General features: G+C 32.2%; 1 protein-coding gene across 4 annotated transcripts in view; it reads left to right on the forward strand.

Moving 5' to 3' along the window:
• The window catches only part of Cdh12 (cadherin 12), a 939,940-nt gene extending 921,858 nt beyond the window's left edge, over window positions 1-18,082 (forward strand). For all 4 annotated transcript variants that reach the window (XM_048802957.1, XM_015496396.2, XM_048802958.1 and 1 more), the window contains 4 exons: window positions 3,378-3,499; window positions 6,980-7,097; window positions 11,570-11,821; window positions 14,537-18,082. In XM_048802957.1, the coding sequence (XP_048658914.1) occupies window positions 3,378-3,499; window positions 6,980-7,097; window positions 11,570-11,821; window positions 14,537-15,036 (992 nt within the window). In that variant the 3' untranslated portion in view covers window positions 15,037-18,082. The remainder of the gene's footprint in view (window positions 1-3,377; window positions 3,500-6,979; window positions 7,098-11,569; window positions 11,822-14,536) is intronic.
• The last annotated feature ends 430 nt before the right edge of the window (window positions 18,083-18,512 follow it).

The following is an 18,512-nucleotide window of genomic DNA, read 5'->3' on the forward strand; positions in this document are numbered from 1 at the left end:
TTTTTTTTTTTTTTTTTTTTTTTTTTTTTTTTTTTTTTTTTTGGTACCAGGGATTGAACTCAGGGGCACTCAACCACTGAGCCACATCCCCAGCCCTATTTTGTATTTTATTTAGAGACAGGGTCTCATTGAGTTGCTTAGTGCCTTGCTATTGCTGAGGCTGGTTTGAGCCTCCTGCCTCAGCCTTCAAAGCGGCCAGATGTGCACCCTGCACCTGACCAGAATTATATCTTGGTTATCATAAATGGACCACAAATTATTAATTAACAGATTATTAAAATATAAACAAAGTAGACTAATGATAATGGAAATTTAAATGGTCTATTAGGAACATCACAATTATGTGTGACATCAGTTGTTTAATGTTTATTAAGCCAATAATTGATTTTGTTTTTTAAGTATTAAATAATAACTAAACCCTGTATAATTTTGTTGTCAAATATTTGGTCATTATACTCTTGCTGAATCAAAGTTAAATGAAATTCCATTATTGCTCTCTGAAATATAGATTAAATGGCTCAGAAAGAAAATAAGTCATTACTTTTTCAACACACTTTAGTAAATTATATACCTAAATGAAAGAATGCTGCATTACTTTTATAAATTTTATACTATGGCAAAAAGTTCAAGACTTATTAGACTGCAGTAGTTCTCAAACAGAGATTTTTTCTCCAACCTAGCTGGCACTAAGGAATTCAGTATATTATATTTAAACCCTTAATTATGAAAAAATTAAAAATGTATGTAATAGAGAAAAGAATAACATAATTAAATCCATAAACCCATTACTCATTTTCAGCAATATGAACATGCTGTTGTTATTGTTTTTCCTCTATCCTTGATTGAACATTTATTTTATGGTTGTTGCAATGCTGGCTTCTGACATTTAATTTCAGGAAATCTAGGTGTCCTGCAGTGCACAGAATTGTTTCACACAACAAAGATTTGTCTTAGTTAAAACGCTTAAAGAATCCCCTGGAGAAACACTATTAATAATAAGTTATTACAGTATTGATGTTTTTTGTGACAATTTACTCATAGAAAACATCAACTAAAATGATATTTTAGGGCAATAATTAAATAATTCAAAAAATACCCAGAATTTTTGATGGATGAATGTAGGCCTAAATTCATTTTGATAACCTTTTGATATATTATAAAAGTAGATTGTTAAGATAAATACAATTGAGGGATAAGACTTGTCTCCTCTTGAAGAAATTCCCTCTCACTCTAACCTAATGAAATAAAACTCCTACCCTAGAAAAAAGTGGAAAAGAAATTCTCCTCTTCATGTGGGCTCTGGACTTGAACCCACCTTACCATGTAAAATAGGAAGTAGACTGTTTCCCATTATCCAGATGTTGAACAGGTTGTTATTCCTCTTAACAGCAAAATCTAAGACATAATATAAACTATTTATCTATTTTAAGGGGCTGTATAATTATCAGTGTGCTTTTTAAAAATAATAATATATAATAGAATTGAGAAGCACTAAGGAGCCAGAACATCTGATTCCAAGTCAGCATTTTTACCTTCACTTTTGGGTTTTTGGAAAAGTCATAACTCGCTAATTTTTTAAGAGTTCCATATGCATAATAGGGTTGATGATAGTGTCTATATAATAGTTGCCATGAACCATAAATGAGTTAATCTGTATAATGTGTTTTAGAATGTTGTTGATTCATTGTTAACTTTTTAAAGTATTAGACATTTGTTTTATTTTTATTGTTGATATGCAGTTTCTTTAGAAATTTAAACCAAGTTTAGCAAATTTACTGACTTTTATCCCTATTCTGCACTACATAAATATAAGTACAAACAAAAAAAAACTGTATCTAGCTAATCTCCACAGAATATAACTGGTAATAAAAAAAAATAAGAATTTCACCAAAACATTGAAAGTTATGTAAAACATCATCTTATTTAATACAACAAATCTATGAGGTAGGACTTATTGATATCATGTGTTTTACATGGGGAAACTCAGTGAAATAACTGAATAAGAAAGGTTCAATAACTTTTGAAAACTAAGCCAAAGCTTTTTTATCAAATAAGTTAATATGCTTTCACCAATATCAATGTCTACATCATATGTATTTTCACAATCATTCTCCAAGATTAATAACATATCTTTCATAATTACACCAAATATCCTCATTTCATATATTCTCTGTCCATACTGGTACACAAGAGTAGATTTTGCAGTGACATATGGCAATGTGTAGATATTTCTTATATTAACGTTCAACATTTTTAATTTTTTTTTCTACTGAATTTTATAGTCTTGTGACAATCAGTCATTCAAAAATATTTGTGTACTCATTTCTTTAAAGCTTTCCAGATAGAGGTGTATAAGAATATTTTGAATATTCAATAACACTGTAGAAGAACTTAACTTCTTCTACAGAAGAATCAAGACAAAATGTATGGTAGAATATATATGTCTTTCAGTTTCATACTCCTGGGCTTGCATTTGTAACTCCCCATTCTTCTAGCTGTGTGATCTGGGTAGGCCTTTAAAAATTTGAGACAACTGATTCATCTGTAAAACCTTAAAGATAAATTTTGTATGTTGTAAGCTAAACTTACAAAATATTAAAGCATTATGTTATAAATAATTTATCAAACTAATTATTTATAACATAATACTTTTATGTTTTGTAAGTAATATTTTTATGTTTTGTAGTAAATTATTTATAGCATCCTTCAGCAAATGACAGGTAGCAAAGGGTAAGTTATTAGGTTGAACCCAAACCCTGTGATGGGATTTTAACAGATGCCTTTTCAGTTGAGATTTATTTTGATACTGTAGAAAGAATCTATTCTCTAACAAAAGTTTGCTTATTCTTTTCTTTCATATAATCAACAAATAATTTCAAGATATCCTAGCTCTCTATAATGTTCCTTGATTTTACTCCCTTAAGTCTATTTTCTTAATTATAACTTTTGTAAAGCAATCTCTCTTTCTTCTTGATACTTATCATTCTTTTATTCAGGAAGAAACTTCTGACTGGATTAATTTCAAAAGGGTCATTTAAGATGTAAAACATGGCAGATAGTAAAATTTTTACTACATTTGTAAAACTTAGAAAGCTATATTTTTTTAATCTAATAAAAAATATTGCTAATGGCAAAGATTACTCTTGTGAACTAACCCTGGTAAGATAGTTAAGTCATCCCACCAGAAATGCCCTAAACGTATAAAATGCCAGCTAAGTGTTTCGTCTTACCTAATGGTGAGTTTCAGGGATGAACTCTGGTAACATGCCTTGTTTGTGTTCTGACACCTAAGCATCAGTGTTGCACTGATGTTCTTTATTGAAGAAAGAATAACTAAAACAATTTTAATCATAATTTATGTTTTTATGTTTCAACAGGTAACCCATTATTAACCAGCAAAGTCAACATACTAATTAATGTCTTAGATGTCAATGAATTTCCTCCAGAAATATCTGTGCCGTATGAGACAGCCGTCTGTGAAAATGCAAAACCAGGACAGGTATCTTAACAATAGTGTAAATCAAGAGTGTATAAAAATATTGGTGGTATACACTTGTAATTTCATTGACTTGTGAGGCTGAGAAATGAAGATAACAAGTTTGAGGTCAGCCTCAGAAATTTAGTGAAACCCTATTTCAAAAATAGAGAAGTGAAATGTAACTCATTGGTAAAGAAACCCCGGGTTCAATCCCAGAACCCACCGCCCCCCGCCAAAAAAAAAAAAAAAACATGTTTAAAGATGCATCATATGTGTATATTTTCAACTCTAAGTCCAGACAAATATACATGTGCATATGCTCATATTTCAGAACAAGTCCTCATAAAATAAATCATAAGAGATATTAAACTTGTGTGGATGATGGTGAATAAATGGATGTGAAAATAATCCCATAGGGAATAAAGTTTTGATTTCCTAGCAAGTTCTTTGGATTATGCATTCTGCCATTTTTGTACTCTCTTACTGTGGCTTATCTAAAGAACTTGACTGTGAGCAAACACTCTATGGTGATATATTGATGTAAACTTCAATCACTTGTAAGTAACATAACCACTTAGGTAAATTGAATGAGTTTTAATTCTTGAAATAAATTTTACATTTGAAACAATATTTTTAAAGGGCACGCTTTAAAATTTACTGTCTTTCAATTTGTGCATGTAATACTTCTTAGTATATTATTTGTCCAAAAGCTGTGCACCAGTGATATGTACTATCAATATAACTATTATATGAAGTTTAAATAAAATTTAGAGCCCATGTTCACTCTAGTAACATTTCAAGTGTTCAGTAATTGTATGTGTCAAGCAGACACCATTTTGGTGAGTAAAGTTACATTTTCATAAGCATGGAGACTTCTAGATTGACTGTGTTGTCCCAATCATTCACAGATGATGTGAAGAAATCACTAAATGAATTACATGACCTCATATTTTCATCATGTTACCGCAAATAAGAAATCTGCATCATTAATTTATAATAGTCACAGAATGGATTAAACCTTATCACCTTGAAAGCATCCATAATATTCATGGATGTCTGTTTCGCTTGTTCTGCTCCAATGTTTTTAAAAGTAGATGCTACATAAATATTTGAGCATAAATTAATTAACTAATTTGGATAATTGGAAAATTAAAAGAAGTTTACAAAACTTCTACACATTAGCAATTTTCACTTTTGAGGAGCTCCACTGTGCCAAAGTATATAAAAAAGCCATTTTTGTCTTCTGGATACTTAGGAATATTAATAATATCAGACTAATCAAAATCTTATAATGCTCCAAATGAAATTAGCCTCTGGGAACAGAGCTCTATTTTGCTATATTTGTCTAATAAAGTAAAAGATTTGAACTACTGGTACAAGTCCATGTTACTAGAGATCAACCAGATTTTCTTATTTGTGGACAAAATAGTGAAAAATCTGTTGTGTTCTTGGGAACTCTATACCAAAAAATATCTGTTGGGTTTTTGTGTCCTACTCCTCAATACTTATGTTCAAAGCACAGTGCTGAAATGTCCCTTGAGTTTGCAGGGTGTGTGATATATTGCCATTTTCTGTTTTTGGGACCCAACTATAGTGCCCCTGGCATACAAACCATGCATAGCAAATAGCTTTCTCTTCTGGATTATTATTGAATATATATATATATATATATATATATATAGATATAGATATAGATATAGATAAAATACATGTATGTATACATGTGTGTGTGTGTGTGTGTGTGTATACTTTTAGAAAAAGAAGAGAAATAGTAGGGAATAAGTTGGTCTTATGTAAGCCCGTGAAAATTTATGTGAGAGTTATTTTCTTCAGGGCAGTGCTTTCCAAATAACGTTTCCAGATAAATGAATGTCTTTAATAGTTTCTATATGCTGTCCTAAGACCATTTTCTTTCTTCAAAAATATGTTCTTGATATTTTGTTGTTAAATATTTTTAATTTAATAGTGGCACTTGCTAACAGCATTAAGAAAACAAAATAAAAATTGACAATCAAGTATTGGTTCCTTAGTAATGTACAGAACTTTTAGGGGTGAAATTCTATGATTGGAGTACATTGGTCTGAGTCAAAAAAAGTTAATTTTTCAGGGTCTGTATCAAGATTCTTTCTAAATTATTATATTCTATCATCTAATGATAAATTATAAAAGTCTCATTCATGACAATTATACAGGGAAAATAAATTCTGTGCAAAGAATTTGCGCTATGATAAGAAATTAAAATTTTGAATCCAGAATCCAAAATTCCTAATTTTGTTACTAATGCTGCACTGATACATAAATGCCAATAACAGTTGTTATTCATCTATCCATCATTTAGGTATCTCTCTGTGTGCCCAAATATATGGGAAGGTAAATTGTAGTCAGGAGACTGGATTTAACCAGGAATAAAAACCAGAAATAAAAAAAAAAATTAAAAGCATCAGTTTAATAGCATCAGTCACATGATGAATATTTTACACAATTATTGCAGGTTACCATAATTTAATATAACGTCTTCCTCTGCCAGATTGAAATTTAGTTCAAAAGCATGATCCTCTGATCAGCACACATCCTTTGTCTTTTCCCATACATGCTTCCTGAAATTAGTCTGTCTGCACACAGCTATTGGATATGTTGATTCAAAAGTGCCTGAAAGCCATTCTGATTTTGTTTTGTTTTGTTTTGTTTTGTTTTTGGTGGAATGGAATCCATATTCTTGTGCATGCTAAGTAAGCACTCTACCACTGAGCTGCCTGTCTAATCACTTAAAGCCATTGTAACTTGCTTATCTATATAGTGAATTATGAATGTTATAGTTTGGCTCTGAGAAATTACTTTTTGATTGTTTTCAAATTTAACAGCATCTTACTGAAATATCAGGAATTTAACTAGACTATATGCTACTTTTGGTGACAGTGAAGAACATTTTTGAAATAGGGATTGCAATGCTTATTATGGAAATCTATAAAAACATATTTTTGTTCCTAATCAATGAGGGAAAATTAACCTAACAACAGAAACAATATACACATTCTTTCTTTGTTTCCCACTGTTTTATACATGAAAATAAAACTCATTCTAACAAACAACAGTTCTAAAATTTTGCTATTTCTAGCACTTTTAGATAATCAAATATTTTGTTTCCAGTAAGCAGCTTCATGTTTAGGCTGGAAAGCATTCAATTCATCTAATTTAAAATGCAAACAAGTACATTTTAATTTCATTTTGCTTATTAGTGAGAATTTTCAATGTTGTTAAGCTTTTCAGTTTCACATATATTGATTTAGAATTAACCTGTGTCCTATAATTGAGCCTGCTATTAAAACCTGTAAACATGTAGAAAATTGTTAATAAAAATTATGTGTGAGTAATTGGCCTGTTGAAATAAATTCAAAAAGTATAATTTCTGTAGCATGCTTCATTAAATGGATTTATAAACCTGTTATGTAAAGTTCCTTTCAAAACTGATTGACTTCAAGTTTAATCTTAACTTTGTTACAGATAATTCAGATAGTCAGTGCTGCAGATCGAGATCTTTCACCTGCTGGGCAGCAGTTCTCCTTTAGATTATCCCCTGAGGCTACCATCAAACCAAATTTTACAGTCCGTGACTTCAGAAGTAAGTATAAACACTTAAAGATTTACCTTTTTCAAGTAGCTTTTTCAAAGGGCACATATAGAGGAATCAATACTTTTCTTAAAAGCATTCAATTTTGTAAAATAAAAAAATCCACATATGAGAAATCCAACATTGTCTAAATAGTAATAAGTTAAATATTTATATATGGATCTATCTAGAAGGCCAATGTATTTCCACCATACAAAGGAATGTCTTTTAATGAGCCATGCATGCAAAAAGCTACCAGACAAATTGAAAGTTGTCCCTATCAAATATATCCTTTGGCTCCCATGCATATTTCTTGTACATACAAATAGGTAACTCTATAGTACCTGTCTTATTTTAATAACACTCAGTATAGCACAGGTTACTACTGTAGATATTGTAATTAGAATGATTCCCAGGCCATACCAAAATGGTTGACTCTCAGAAAATAATACTAAACGATGAGAACTTCACTGTACTTGTATTAAATTCATGTATACAAAGTATGAAACATAATAGTTATATTACTGCCACTATAATTTTAGTTATCCCCTCATATACCATGTTTACACCTACTTTCTACTACTATTATGGCCAGCACTGCTACTACTTCTGCTATTACTATTGCATGTGACACTATTATTATATCCACTACAAAAAAACATAAAGAATACTGGATTTCAGATGCTTCTCAATGTATGATAGGATTATGTCTCCATAAACTCATCATAAAGTTGAAAATATACTAAATTGACAATGCATATCATATACCTACCCTACTAAACATCAGGGATTAGCATATCCTATCTCAAATGTGTTTAGAACAGTTTGTTAATCTGCAGTTGGTCAAAATCATCTAACAGATTGTCTATTTTAGAATAAAGTTTGGAATATATCATGCAATTTTTAAATATCATACTAAAAATGAAAAAGGTAACAATTTCATACTATGGGTATGCTTTCATACAACATATAGACTAAAAATATTTAACCACGAATTTGGAAACTGTCTATATTAAGGTTTATGTGTTCTCTATTAAGATTGCAAATTATAGTTTTGCTTTTTGGCTTTTTGTTTGTTTTTGTTTTTTTTGTTTTGACATTTTTATCTCTTAAAATTTTTTTTTTTTGGATTTTATAAATAAAGTGACCACTGGAGTTTAAACTTCAGGGGCACTCGACCACTGAGCCACATCCCCAGCATTATTTTATATTTTATTTAGATACAGGTTCTTACTGTGTTGTTTTGAGCCTCGCCTTTGCTGGGGCTGGCTTTGAACTTGTTATCCCCCTGTCTCAGCCTCCTGAGCCACTGGGATTACAGGCATGTGCCACACTGCTCCTGGCTTCAAAATTTCTATATGCTAAAAAATAAGAATTAAAATGCCATTTTTTTATAATATTGGGTAGTGAGAAACTAAAGTTTTAATAAATTCTCTTTCTAGAACTAAGTACTTAAATTATAATGGGATGATAATGATGGTGATTATTGGTAGACACCCAAGGATGTTTTGAGAAAACTGGGTTTGCTTTAAATAATTAGAGAAAGAAATTGGAGTCCCCATGTTTTGTCACCAGAGAAAGTTGAGTGAGAATGACTCAATGCTGGGGTCTGAAGAATAGCTGTACATGAAACAGCACCCCAAAGTTGAAGGATTTTATAAATAAAGCAACCACATGTTTTATCATGAAAATGGTAACACTTCTGAGAACAGAAATAGACAATATTTATAGTTTTCAGTTACAGCAACACATATAAAATTGAGCTGTTCAAAATAAATCAGGTCATTATGTTCACACTATTTATAAATAAGCTAAAGGTGTAGTAATTCAAATAGAGTAATTTTATAAGTCTTTGAGAAGTTTATGCAACAGTATAACATGTTCAGATTTTCATTTTGGGAAGATCAGTCTTATGTAATATGGAAAAGACATGAAAGGGAGAAAAGACTAGTCCTGGCACCTTTGCATTATCGGGTGAGACTGGCTGTGAAGATGAAGACAAGAGGATGGAGAAAGAATTCATAGAGCCCAATGCAGGATGCCCTTGGTTTAATTCATGAATATAATGCAGACAAATCAGATTTCTAGATCATAGGATTGACGCACACATCACTTACTCACCCTGAGTATTTGCTATACCCCCCTAATCTGTCTTTGTTGGAAGACCAAGATAATCATGACAATATGGACCAGACCCTCTGTCTCAGAATCAGTGTTTGCTTATAGACTGCACATATAACTGCTACAGAATTTAATGTCAATTATTGCTCTGCTTTACTGCAAGCTATATTTGTACACTTTTTAGGGTACAGAAAATGTTTTAAGAGGGGAAATGAGGTTTACTGTACCTTTTTTGTCTCACTTTGACAATGTAAAATTTTCTTGCAATCTATTTTCAAAAAATAATAAACTGAAAATAAATATTTTAAAAATCCCGAAAGATTCTAGACACTGTAGTGCATTTCTCTAATTCCAATTATTCAAGAGGATGAGACAGAAAGATCACAAGTTTGAGGCTCTGCAAACTAGCGAGACCCTGTGTCAAAATAAAAACATAAAAGGCTGGGGAAGTAGCTGGGTGGTAGAACATTCCTGAGTTCAATCCCCAGTACTGCTACACAAACAAATAAACCTATTAATTATTTTCACTCAGGTTACAGCACTTAATCTTTGTTCCTTTTCCTCAGATTCATGTAGAAAAACATCAAGTACTGAAGATTTTAGCATTGCTTTGACTAGTCTCCATTTTTCTATCCTTATTGTCCCCACAATCATTTGACACGTAAATCTAATTGGGAGTATTCTAGTAGACATCTGGCATTTTTAAGTTTTGTTTCTTAATTTTAAAGTATTATGTCTGTAATAATAACAAAGTAATCTTACTAAAACAAACCCTGGTCTTATCACATTTATACTTTGCTCATCAAGGTGCTTCGTTTTTCAGTAACTTCTGATGGCCCCATTGAGTATCTACAAACAGTACAATGTAACATAATGGAAATGATAACATTTTTAACAGACTTATATTTTATTGAGTAATATATTTTTTCTAATTTTTAAAATCTATTTTCAAGTGGGAATTATGAATGTTAATATATTGATAAATAATAAACTACATGTCAATCTATTTGTAAAAATAAAACATTTGGGGGGAGTTTCTTTATTGGAAATAATAATGGAGAGTTTTCAAATAAACTAAAATTTCTGCTTTCATGTATAGAAATATATAAGAAAAGAGCAAATGAATGCAAAATAATATTTTCAATTGAAACATTAATTAAATTTATATGAAATGGAATTTTGGTGTCTTTTATTTCTACAAATATCACTACTATTAATTTTATTCAAGTTAAAATGATTTTCCTTTGTAATTACATTAAAGTGGTAATAGTTCATGATCTTCACAAATTTTTATGTATTTTTATATTTATAATTGGAATGTATTTTTCCATCTCTCTTATTTTATCTGATGTATAAGAGTGAAAGCATTTAAATACCTACACATGCATACACACACACACACACACACACACACTCTTACCTGCAGTTGTCTGTTGGTATGTTAAGGATTAATTCCAGAACTCTAACACCCACAGAGTCCAAATTTTTCAGAAATACAAATTCCTTATAAAGCATGTCATAGTATTTTCACATAATCTGTGCACAGCCTTCTGAAAACTTCAAATCATCTCTACATTACTTATTATACCTAACACAATGTAAATGATACAAAAATAAATAGTCAATTGTACTCTTTATGTATAGCAATGGAAATTTTTTTCCATTGCTTGTTTTCTCAAATTTTCAATCCATGGCTATGGAATGTGTGGATATGAGGGGTCCATATATAAACATGTTTATTTGTTTATGTATAAATGATCCATACAAAACACAGGAAAAATCACAAGTTTTAATCTGAAAGAGTCAATAGATTTTTTTAAAAATAATTAGTTGTAGATGGACACAATACCTTTAATTAATTAATTAATTAATTTTTATATGGTGCTGAAAATAGAACCCAATGCCTCACATGCTAGGCAAGCAAGAACTCCACCACTGAACTACAACCATAGCCTCCGTCAATAGATTTTTAATTAATTTTAAAAAATAGATTCTTATGTAAGATATTCAACAGATTAATGCTTTATTTTTTTTGTTTTGCTAATATGTGTGGAAATATTCTTTTCCTCAATGACATTTTCATGTAAGAAAAAAAAAAGAGTAACCCAACGACTCCTTTTCTTATAAAACATTCTGTATTTTTTTCCAAATACAAAACCTAATTCTCGCAGCAGACAAGATTAGTGTTTCCTCCTTCTATAAGGATTATTTTTCTGGCAGCTTTCATGATGATATATGACATAACTAATATAAGGGTGCATTTTACCAATTCAAGAAGATCTTCTTATACTTAGTGGATACCAACTTAAAAAATTGAAGTTAAACTCACAGTAGCCATGTTATCTGAATGTCCTGTTTTGTAGACAACACAGCTGGAATTGAAACCAGAAGAAATGGATACAGCCGCAGACAGCAAGAGTTGTATTTCCTCCCTGTTGTAATAGAAGACAGCAGCTACCCTGTCCAGAGCAGTACAAACACAATGACTATTCGAGTTTGTAGGTGTGACTCTGACGGTACTATCCTGTCGTGTAATGTGGAAGCAATTTTTCTGCCTGTCGGATTGAGCACTGGAGCTTTAATTGCAATCCTACTATGCATTGTTATACTTTTAGGTTAGTTTCAACATTGATCAAGTTCTCTCTCTCACACTCCTATGTCTCTGTCTCTGTCTCTGTCTCTCTCTTTCTCTTTCTAGAGCTCATGGTCTCCCCCTCAGTTTACCATGTAAATAGATTTTTGTTCACTGAGCTGTCACTTCTTGTTATAATTTATCTATATTACAATATTTTATGAGATATATTTTTTATTTAATCCCTCATAAATCACATCATTTAAAATATAAAACTGGATTTTCAAGTTTGTGGCCTTTGCAAAATGAGATTTTCTCTAAAAATATCTATTTTTTGGCAACAATTTCTCAATTCATTTTATATTCTAGTAATTACTGCAATCGAATAAAAGATCCTATAGTCTTTTTAGAAATGTACTAGGTGAACAAAAGCTCTCAAATTCTGAAAAGAGAAGAAAAGAAAGAAAAGGGCAGTAAAGAAATAGAATATAAAGGAATCCCCAAATTTTATTTCCTTCGGTTAAAACTGCCTTTCAGAAGCAATTCTTCTTCCAATTACCCCATATACCCTCACATCAAAATTTTAACTATTCCTACTCTGAACAAAACTGACTAAAATATCTAGGCACAGTACAAAGGAAAAGGACTGAAGTAAAATGTGTTCACCATCTCTGTGATAGTGAATGTCAACCAACTTCAGGGCTTTGCCTCTCCCATCAACTGTTCAGCTTTTCTATTTCACTTTCTAATTTATTGCCATATTCACACTAGTACAGAGAGATTTCAATTTTGCATCACTTCTTTAAAATCAAATTACAACAGATACACTGCTGGGCACTGTGGGATAAGTTTGTATATGCATATTTTCCATTCAGGAAAAAATATTCTGAAAAAGATGAACACTTTCCAGTAACTATAGGATAGAAAGCAAAACTGTTAAACCACTTATAGGAGGTAGAACATGGAGTAAGGAATTCCATGATACCTTGTGGGAACATGCCTTGAGTCAGATGTTCATGCTGTCTTGAAGGATAAAGTTGTAGTCCAATTTACATGTGTATTATTATTTATGCTGTTGATATAAAACTTAAAAGAGCACATTCAAAAAAATTCTAACATCTGGAATTGAACATGATCAATTAGGTTTAAGTTCAAATCAAGTGTTCCTTTGTCATTCTGTTCATTTGTCTTGTGACTATTGGAATACCAGAGTAATTCCATAGCAATTTAGCAGCTCTGCACTTTCCCTGTGACTTAGTGAATCCCAAAATCTAAGAGACTTGTTTGATTGCCTGGGGAGAAATAACCGAGTTTCATTGTGATATATTCTTCTCTACTCTCTAGTTCTATGACAAGAGTCTTCCAGACTCTTCCAATGTAAGACAAAAGGATTTTGCTCCCCTAATTATTTTTAATTGATTAAAATGATTAGGCACATTGGGAGTGTATTGGTCTATTTGTATTGCTACCTTGAAACAGAGTAGCAAGTAACATGTCTGCTCATCATTACAAAGCCCTGAAATCTATCATGCACTCGTTCATTCCATGCTTTCTAATGCCTGCAAAATACCTATGCTATTCTAGAGACTGTGAATTCACTGGTACAGAGTAGTGAATATTGGCACTCTTCATCTTTCCATGGTGTCTGCTTAAATATCCACTATACTTCGACTTCTGTAACCAATCACAGACTTCACTAGGTCTGCCATTTTCATTTCCTTTGTGAGTTGATGGGAAGCACAAGAATTCAGTGGTACTTGATTTTCTTTTAGGTGGCCTTCAGGCAAGTCTAAAATAGTTTGCTTTACTGCCATGATGAATCCTAAACCAGTTTGCATGCAGGAATTCTCCATGAGACTTTCGGTCTCTCACGTACTCCCCAGGCAATCAAACAACAGTCTCTTAGGTTTTGGGATTCCCTAAGTCATAGGGAAAGTGCAGAACTGCTAAACTTCTCTCAAAATCCCATTGTACAGCAGTCCTCCCTAGGTTCCCTCCCTTCTTCCAATGCTCTGACTCTAATTTTGAAGAAAGAGAAATAACCAAGTTTCATCATGATGTAGTCTTCTCTACTCTCTAGTTTTATGACAAGAGTCTTCCAGACTCTTCCAATGTAAATCAAAAGGATTTTGCTCCCCTAATTATTTTTAATTGATTATCTCAAAAAATAGTTATTTTATTAAAAACACAAATTTCAAATTTCCAAATGAGAATACTACAATTTGGAAATTAACAATGATATTTATATCTTGCAGATTATGATGATATTTAAGAATTTTTTTTTTTTAAGAGAGAGTGAGAGAGAGAGAGAATTTTTTTAAATATTTATTTTTTAGTTCTTGGGGGACACAACATCTTTGCTTGTATGTGGTGCTGAGTATCCAACCGGGGCGCACGCATGCCAGGCCAGCGCGCTACCGCTTGAGCCACATCCCCAGCCCCCCCTTTTTTGTATCAATTCTTACAACTCTGTATGGTTAGAACACCCCCCACCCCCACCCCGGCATTTTTGTCTAAAATACGGAAATATAAGGACAAAATGATATTTTGAATAAATGTTCTGTGGTTTCTTGTTATCATTTCCAAATAAAGTTGACTTCAGACAATGAGAAAAACATAAACACATACGTGCTCCTATTGATTGTAGTGTTTTTAATCTAAGACTGGAAACAGCATGCCTTGATCAGTTTTAACTTTCTTGGAATGATAAATGACTCATCTGTCTTCTTTTCCCCAATTGCAATTTGTCTCCTCTCAGCCATAGTTGTGCTGTACGTCGCATTGCGCAGGCAGAGGAAGAAGGACACCCTGATGACCTCCAAGGAAGATATAAGAGACAACGTTATTCACTATGACGACGAAGGAGGCGGGGAGGAGGACACGCAGGCCTTCGACATCGGGGCTCTGAGAAACCCGACAGCAGTGGAAGAGAACAAAATCCGCAGGGATATCAAGCCAGACTCTCTTTGCCTGCCCCGCCAGAGGCCCCCAGTGGAAGACAGCACGGACATCAGGGACTTCATCCATCAGAGGCTGCAGGAGCACGACCTGGACCCCGCCGCCCCGCCCTACGACTCGCTGGCCACCTTCGCCTACGAGGGCGCAGGGTCGCTAGCCGGGTCGCTCAGCTCCATTGACTCGCTGGCCACTGATGCTGACCAGGACTACGACTACCTGGCGGACTGGGGACCACGCTTCAAGGTCCTTGCTGACATGTTCGGTGAAGAAGAGAGCTACAACCCCGACAAAGTCACTTAGGGAGAGGCGGAGGCTAGGTGCAGAGGAGGAGAGATTTTTTAACAGGAGCAACACAAGTAGACATCAATGCGCGCGCACACACACAGGCTTTATAATGCAGGATTCTTTTGACGATCTGGTTTCTAGCAAGTGGCTATATTTATCATACTGTCAGTTTTGGTTTATTCTGTCGACACAAGATAAATCCTATAATATGTACTTGCTTTGTTTTGTTTTGTTATTTCAGAAACACGCTGAGACAAGCTCAGGCCTATTAAATACGATTTACTGACATGACAACCTACAACGAAGATAGCTATGTGGCATCACGGTGGAAGAGTGTTAGATTTTTCTTAATTCCACTAAAGTGCCTATTGAAACTCTTATCATTTAAAGTGGTGTACCCTACACTCTGCTGTGATGTGGTTGCAGGATTCAGTGATAAAGAGGAATAAACAAAGACATCTTCAAGGAACAATAGCACCCTGCTGACTCTTCTCATTCCTTTTGAGACAAAAAGGAAACTCTGAACTCCATCTTCTTATAATTCAAAGGTGTTTCTTTTTAAAACTGTATGCCAAGACATATTTGCTTTTCCTACCCTTTCAGAAAATTGAAATAAATGTGATAATATCAAATTAAATATGTAACCCATGAATTTGAAAAGTAATGTCTGATCGTAACATAAGTTCATATTAAAGAATGTTAATTAAAATATTACTTTTTTTCCAAAAAAATAAAATTTTAAAAAAGAAATGGAAAAATCCCTCTTTATAAAGAGAGGCCTCAGGGCTCAAATTCCACATTAAAATAAATATCGGTTTTGTTTTATACTGTAGTGGTGTGTGGAAATTGGTTTTAAAAAGTCACGAAATCATTTAAACTCTCAGTTGTAGATAAAATACCAGCTTATATTTCTATGAATATTTTCAAAGGGAACAACAGTTATTAATTTAAATAGAGAAAGAGCAATTCATTACAGTTTCTTGGATTTTCTTACAATCTAGTGATTCTTTGTTGGTCAATGAAAAAAAATACATATCAAATAACATAGGCTAGATGTACAACAAATCTCCAAATATTTTTATGTTATTGAACAAATAAGTCAGGGACTTCAGAATGTTAAATCCAATGACTAAATCTTAAAAGGGACACAAATGCAAAATCAGGCAGCTGATGCACTTACTAACATGTACTTTGTGAATGCCATTCTAATACTGCAGCTCAGAGTTACCTCTTTGCTATCTCACAAACAACAATCCTCAGATTCATCATCCTTTACAACCTCCCTGTAAATAGATTTTCAATTTGATACAAGTTTCTAAGAAATATTCAATTTAATGAGCATATTAGTAAACTTCACTCATGTTAATTTCAACTGGATTGTATACTATTTAGAAATACACATAACAGATATTAACTAAAGTTGTATATTTCTCAGTATTAAACCTATAAATGTGTCTTCTGAAAGATTAACACTATGTATAATTAGAGAATTAAAGTTGTTATAGTTCCATCTGAAATCTAAGATCAATATCTAACTATAGTTTTAAAATATCTATGAATATATTTAACATTTACAAGATCATAAAACCAAGAATTCACATATGGGAAAATCACGTGGAAATATGAATAACCGGTAAATTATACTCAGCCATATGCACACACAAATGCTTATTTTAAAATTATCTATTATTGATGCTATGGCAATGGGATCCTTCAAATCTGCATTTCCCATCTCTTTCCTCTTTCTACCAGTTGCATAGTTTCCTTTTCTCCTTAGGAATGACTGACGAACTTGCTTTCCTCTACTGATCACCCAGTTTTTACTTCAGTCTCATTCCTGAGAACTACATTACAATATTCATGTAGTATAATACTTTCTAATATAGTACACTTTGGGAAATATTTACATACTTTTTTTTGGAAGCTTATAATATCATCATCTTTCCCAAGAGAAAAATTAAGATAATTTCTAGATTTGCCCACACAACATGATTCGCTCTGTTATGAAGAAAAACCTCCTGAAGAAGGTTAATGTGCAATATCATTCCCTTTTGAAATGATTATTATTGTCAGAAATTATTGCATTTGACATTTTATAAAGGAATGTCATTGGATCTACATTCAACAGAAGCCATGTGACATGAAGAAAATTGGGAGGGGTAGACTATGTGAAAACATGTGATTAAAATACTAAGCAAAAGTATGAAACTTGTGGATCTTATTTTTATCATATTAATAAACTTTTATTTTTAGGACATCTATCTCTTTTACATTTTCAACACTATTTGTGTGGTAGGGCTACTCTAACAAAATATCAAAGATTGAAATGCTTAACAAGAGGTGCTTTTCCTTACAGTTCTGGAGGGTTGGTTTCTTCTGAGGCCTTTCTCTTTGCTTTAGGATAAATCCTTTGTTCTGTGTTTTTACATGGTCTTCACTCTGTGTTTATGTTTTTATTTATTTTTTTAAAAGAACCTGCTGAATATTAGATTAGGTCTTAATCATGTAACCTCTTTTTTACCTTACTCATCTCTTCTAAGTCCCTATCTTTGAATGAAGTCACAAAGACAAATTAGGAGATAGAATTTCAGCATAGGGATTTGGCATATAACAACAATACAGATATTCACAGCAAACTTTTTTTTTAACCAAAAAAGCATTTGATTTGTAATAGCCAACCACCCAATTATGTGAAAAGAAAGTGAAGGAAATAATCTTCATTACAATGGGAAACTAGAAAAATCGATATGGGGAAAGAGATCTGTTAGTATTAACTAATTAGAAGTGTTACAGAATACTTTTTATGCTATGATAAAAAATAGATCTAATATATCAATATTTTTATTTTTAAATATTTTTTAGTTGTAGATGGACACAATACCTTTATTTTTAAATTATTTTTATGTGCTGCTGAATATAGAACCCAGTACCTCACATGTAGCAGGCAAGCACTCTCCCACTGAACTAGAAACCCAGTCAATTTTTTTTAAAATTTATATTAACAATTACAAAACTTCATTCAAGCATTAAGCAATATAAAATTATTAAGAATTTATATTTATATGGGTAAATATTGACTATTAACTATAATTAAACTATAATTTTATTGTCTTGCATATGTATCTTTATGGAAATATACATGTACATATTATATATAAGTAAGTATGTTACTTATAAATTTTTAAATATACTACCTTTGATTTTATTCAAAGAATATTTATCAACATCTAGCAGTGAAACTCTGTGATTGATACACTAGAAATAATCTAAAATTGCTTTTGTACCAAATTCTGTCTCTGGCTAGTAATGTCCAAGGGGGCAAGTTCCTTCTTCATCTCTCAATGTTCTAGTCACTGTGGTAAACTTAATTTGTTGCACCCTAATGTTTTGTAAGCTTCCTCTGAAATTTATTGGCTATTAAATTCTAGTTATAATCACAAGTCCATTAAATCATTTGTGGATTACAAAAAAATCTTGAGACTCATAGAGAT

Source organism: Marmota marmota, unplaced genomic scaffold (genome assembly GCF_001458135.2).
Source record: "Marmota marmota marmota unplaced genomic scaffold, marMar, whole genome shotgun sequence".
Taxonomy (NCBI): Eukaryota; Metazoa; Chordata; class Mammalia; order Rodentia; family Sciuridae; genus Marmota; species Marmota marmota.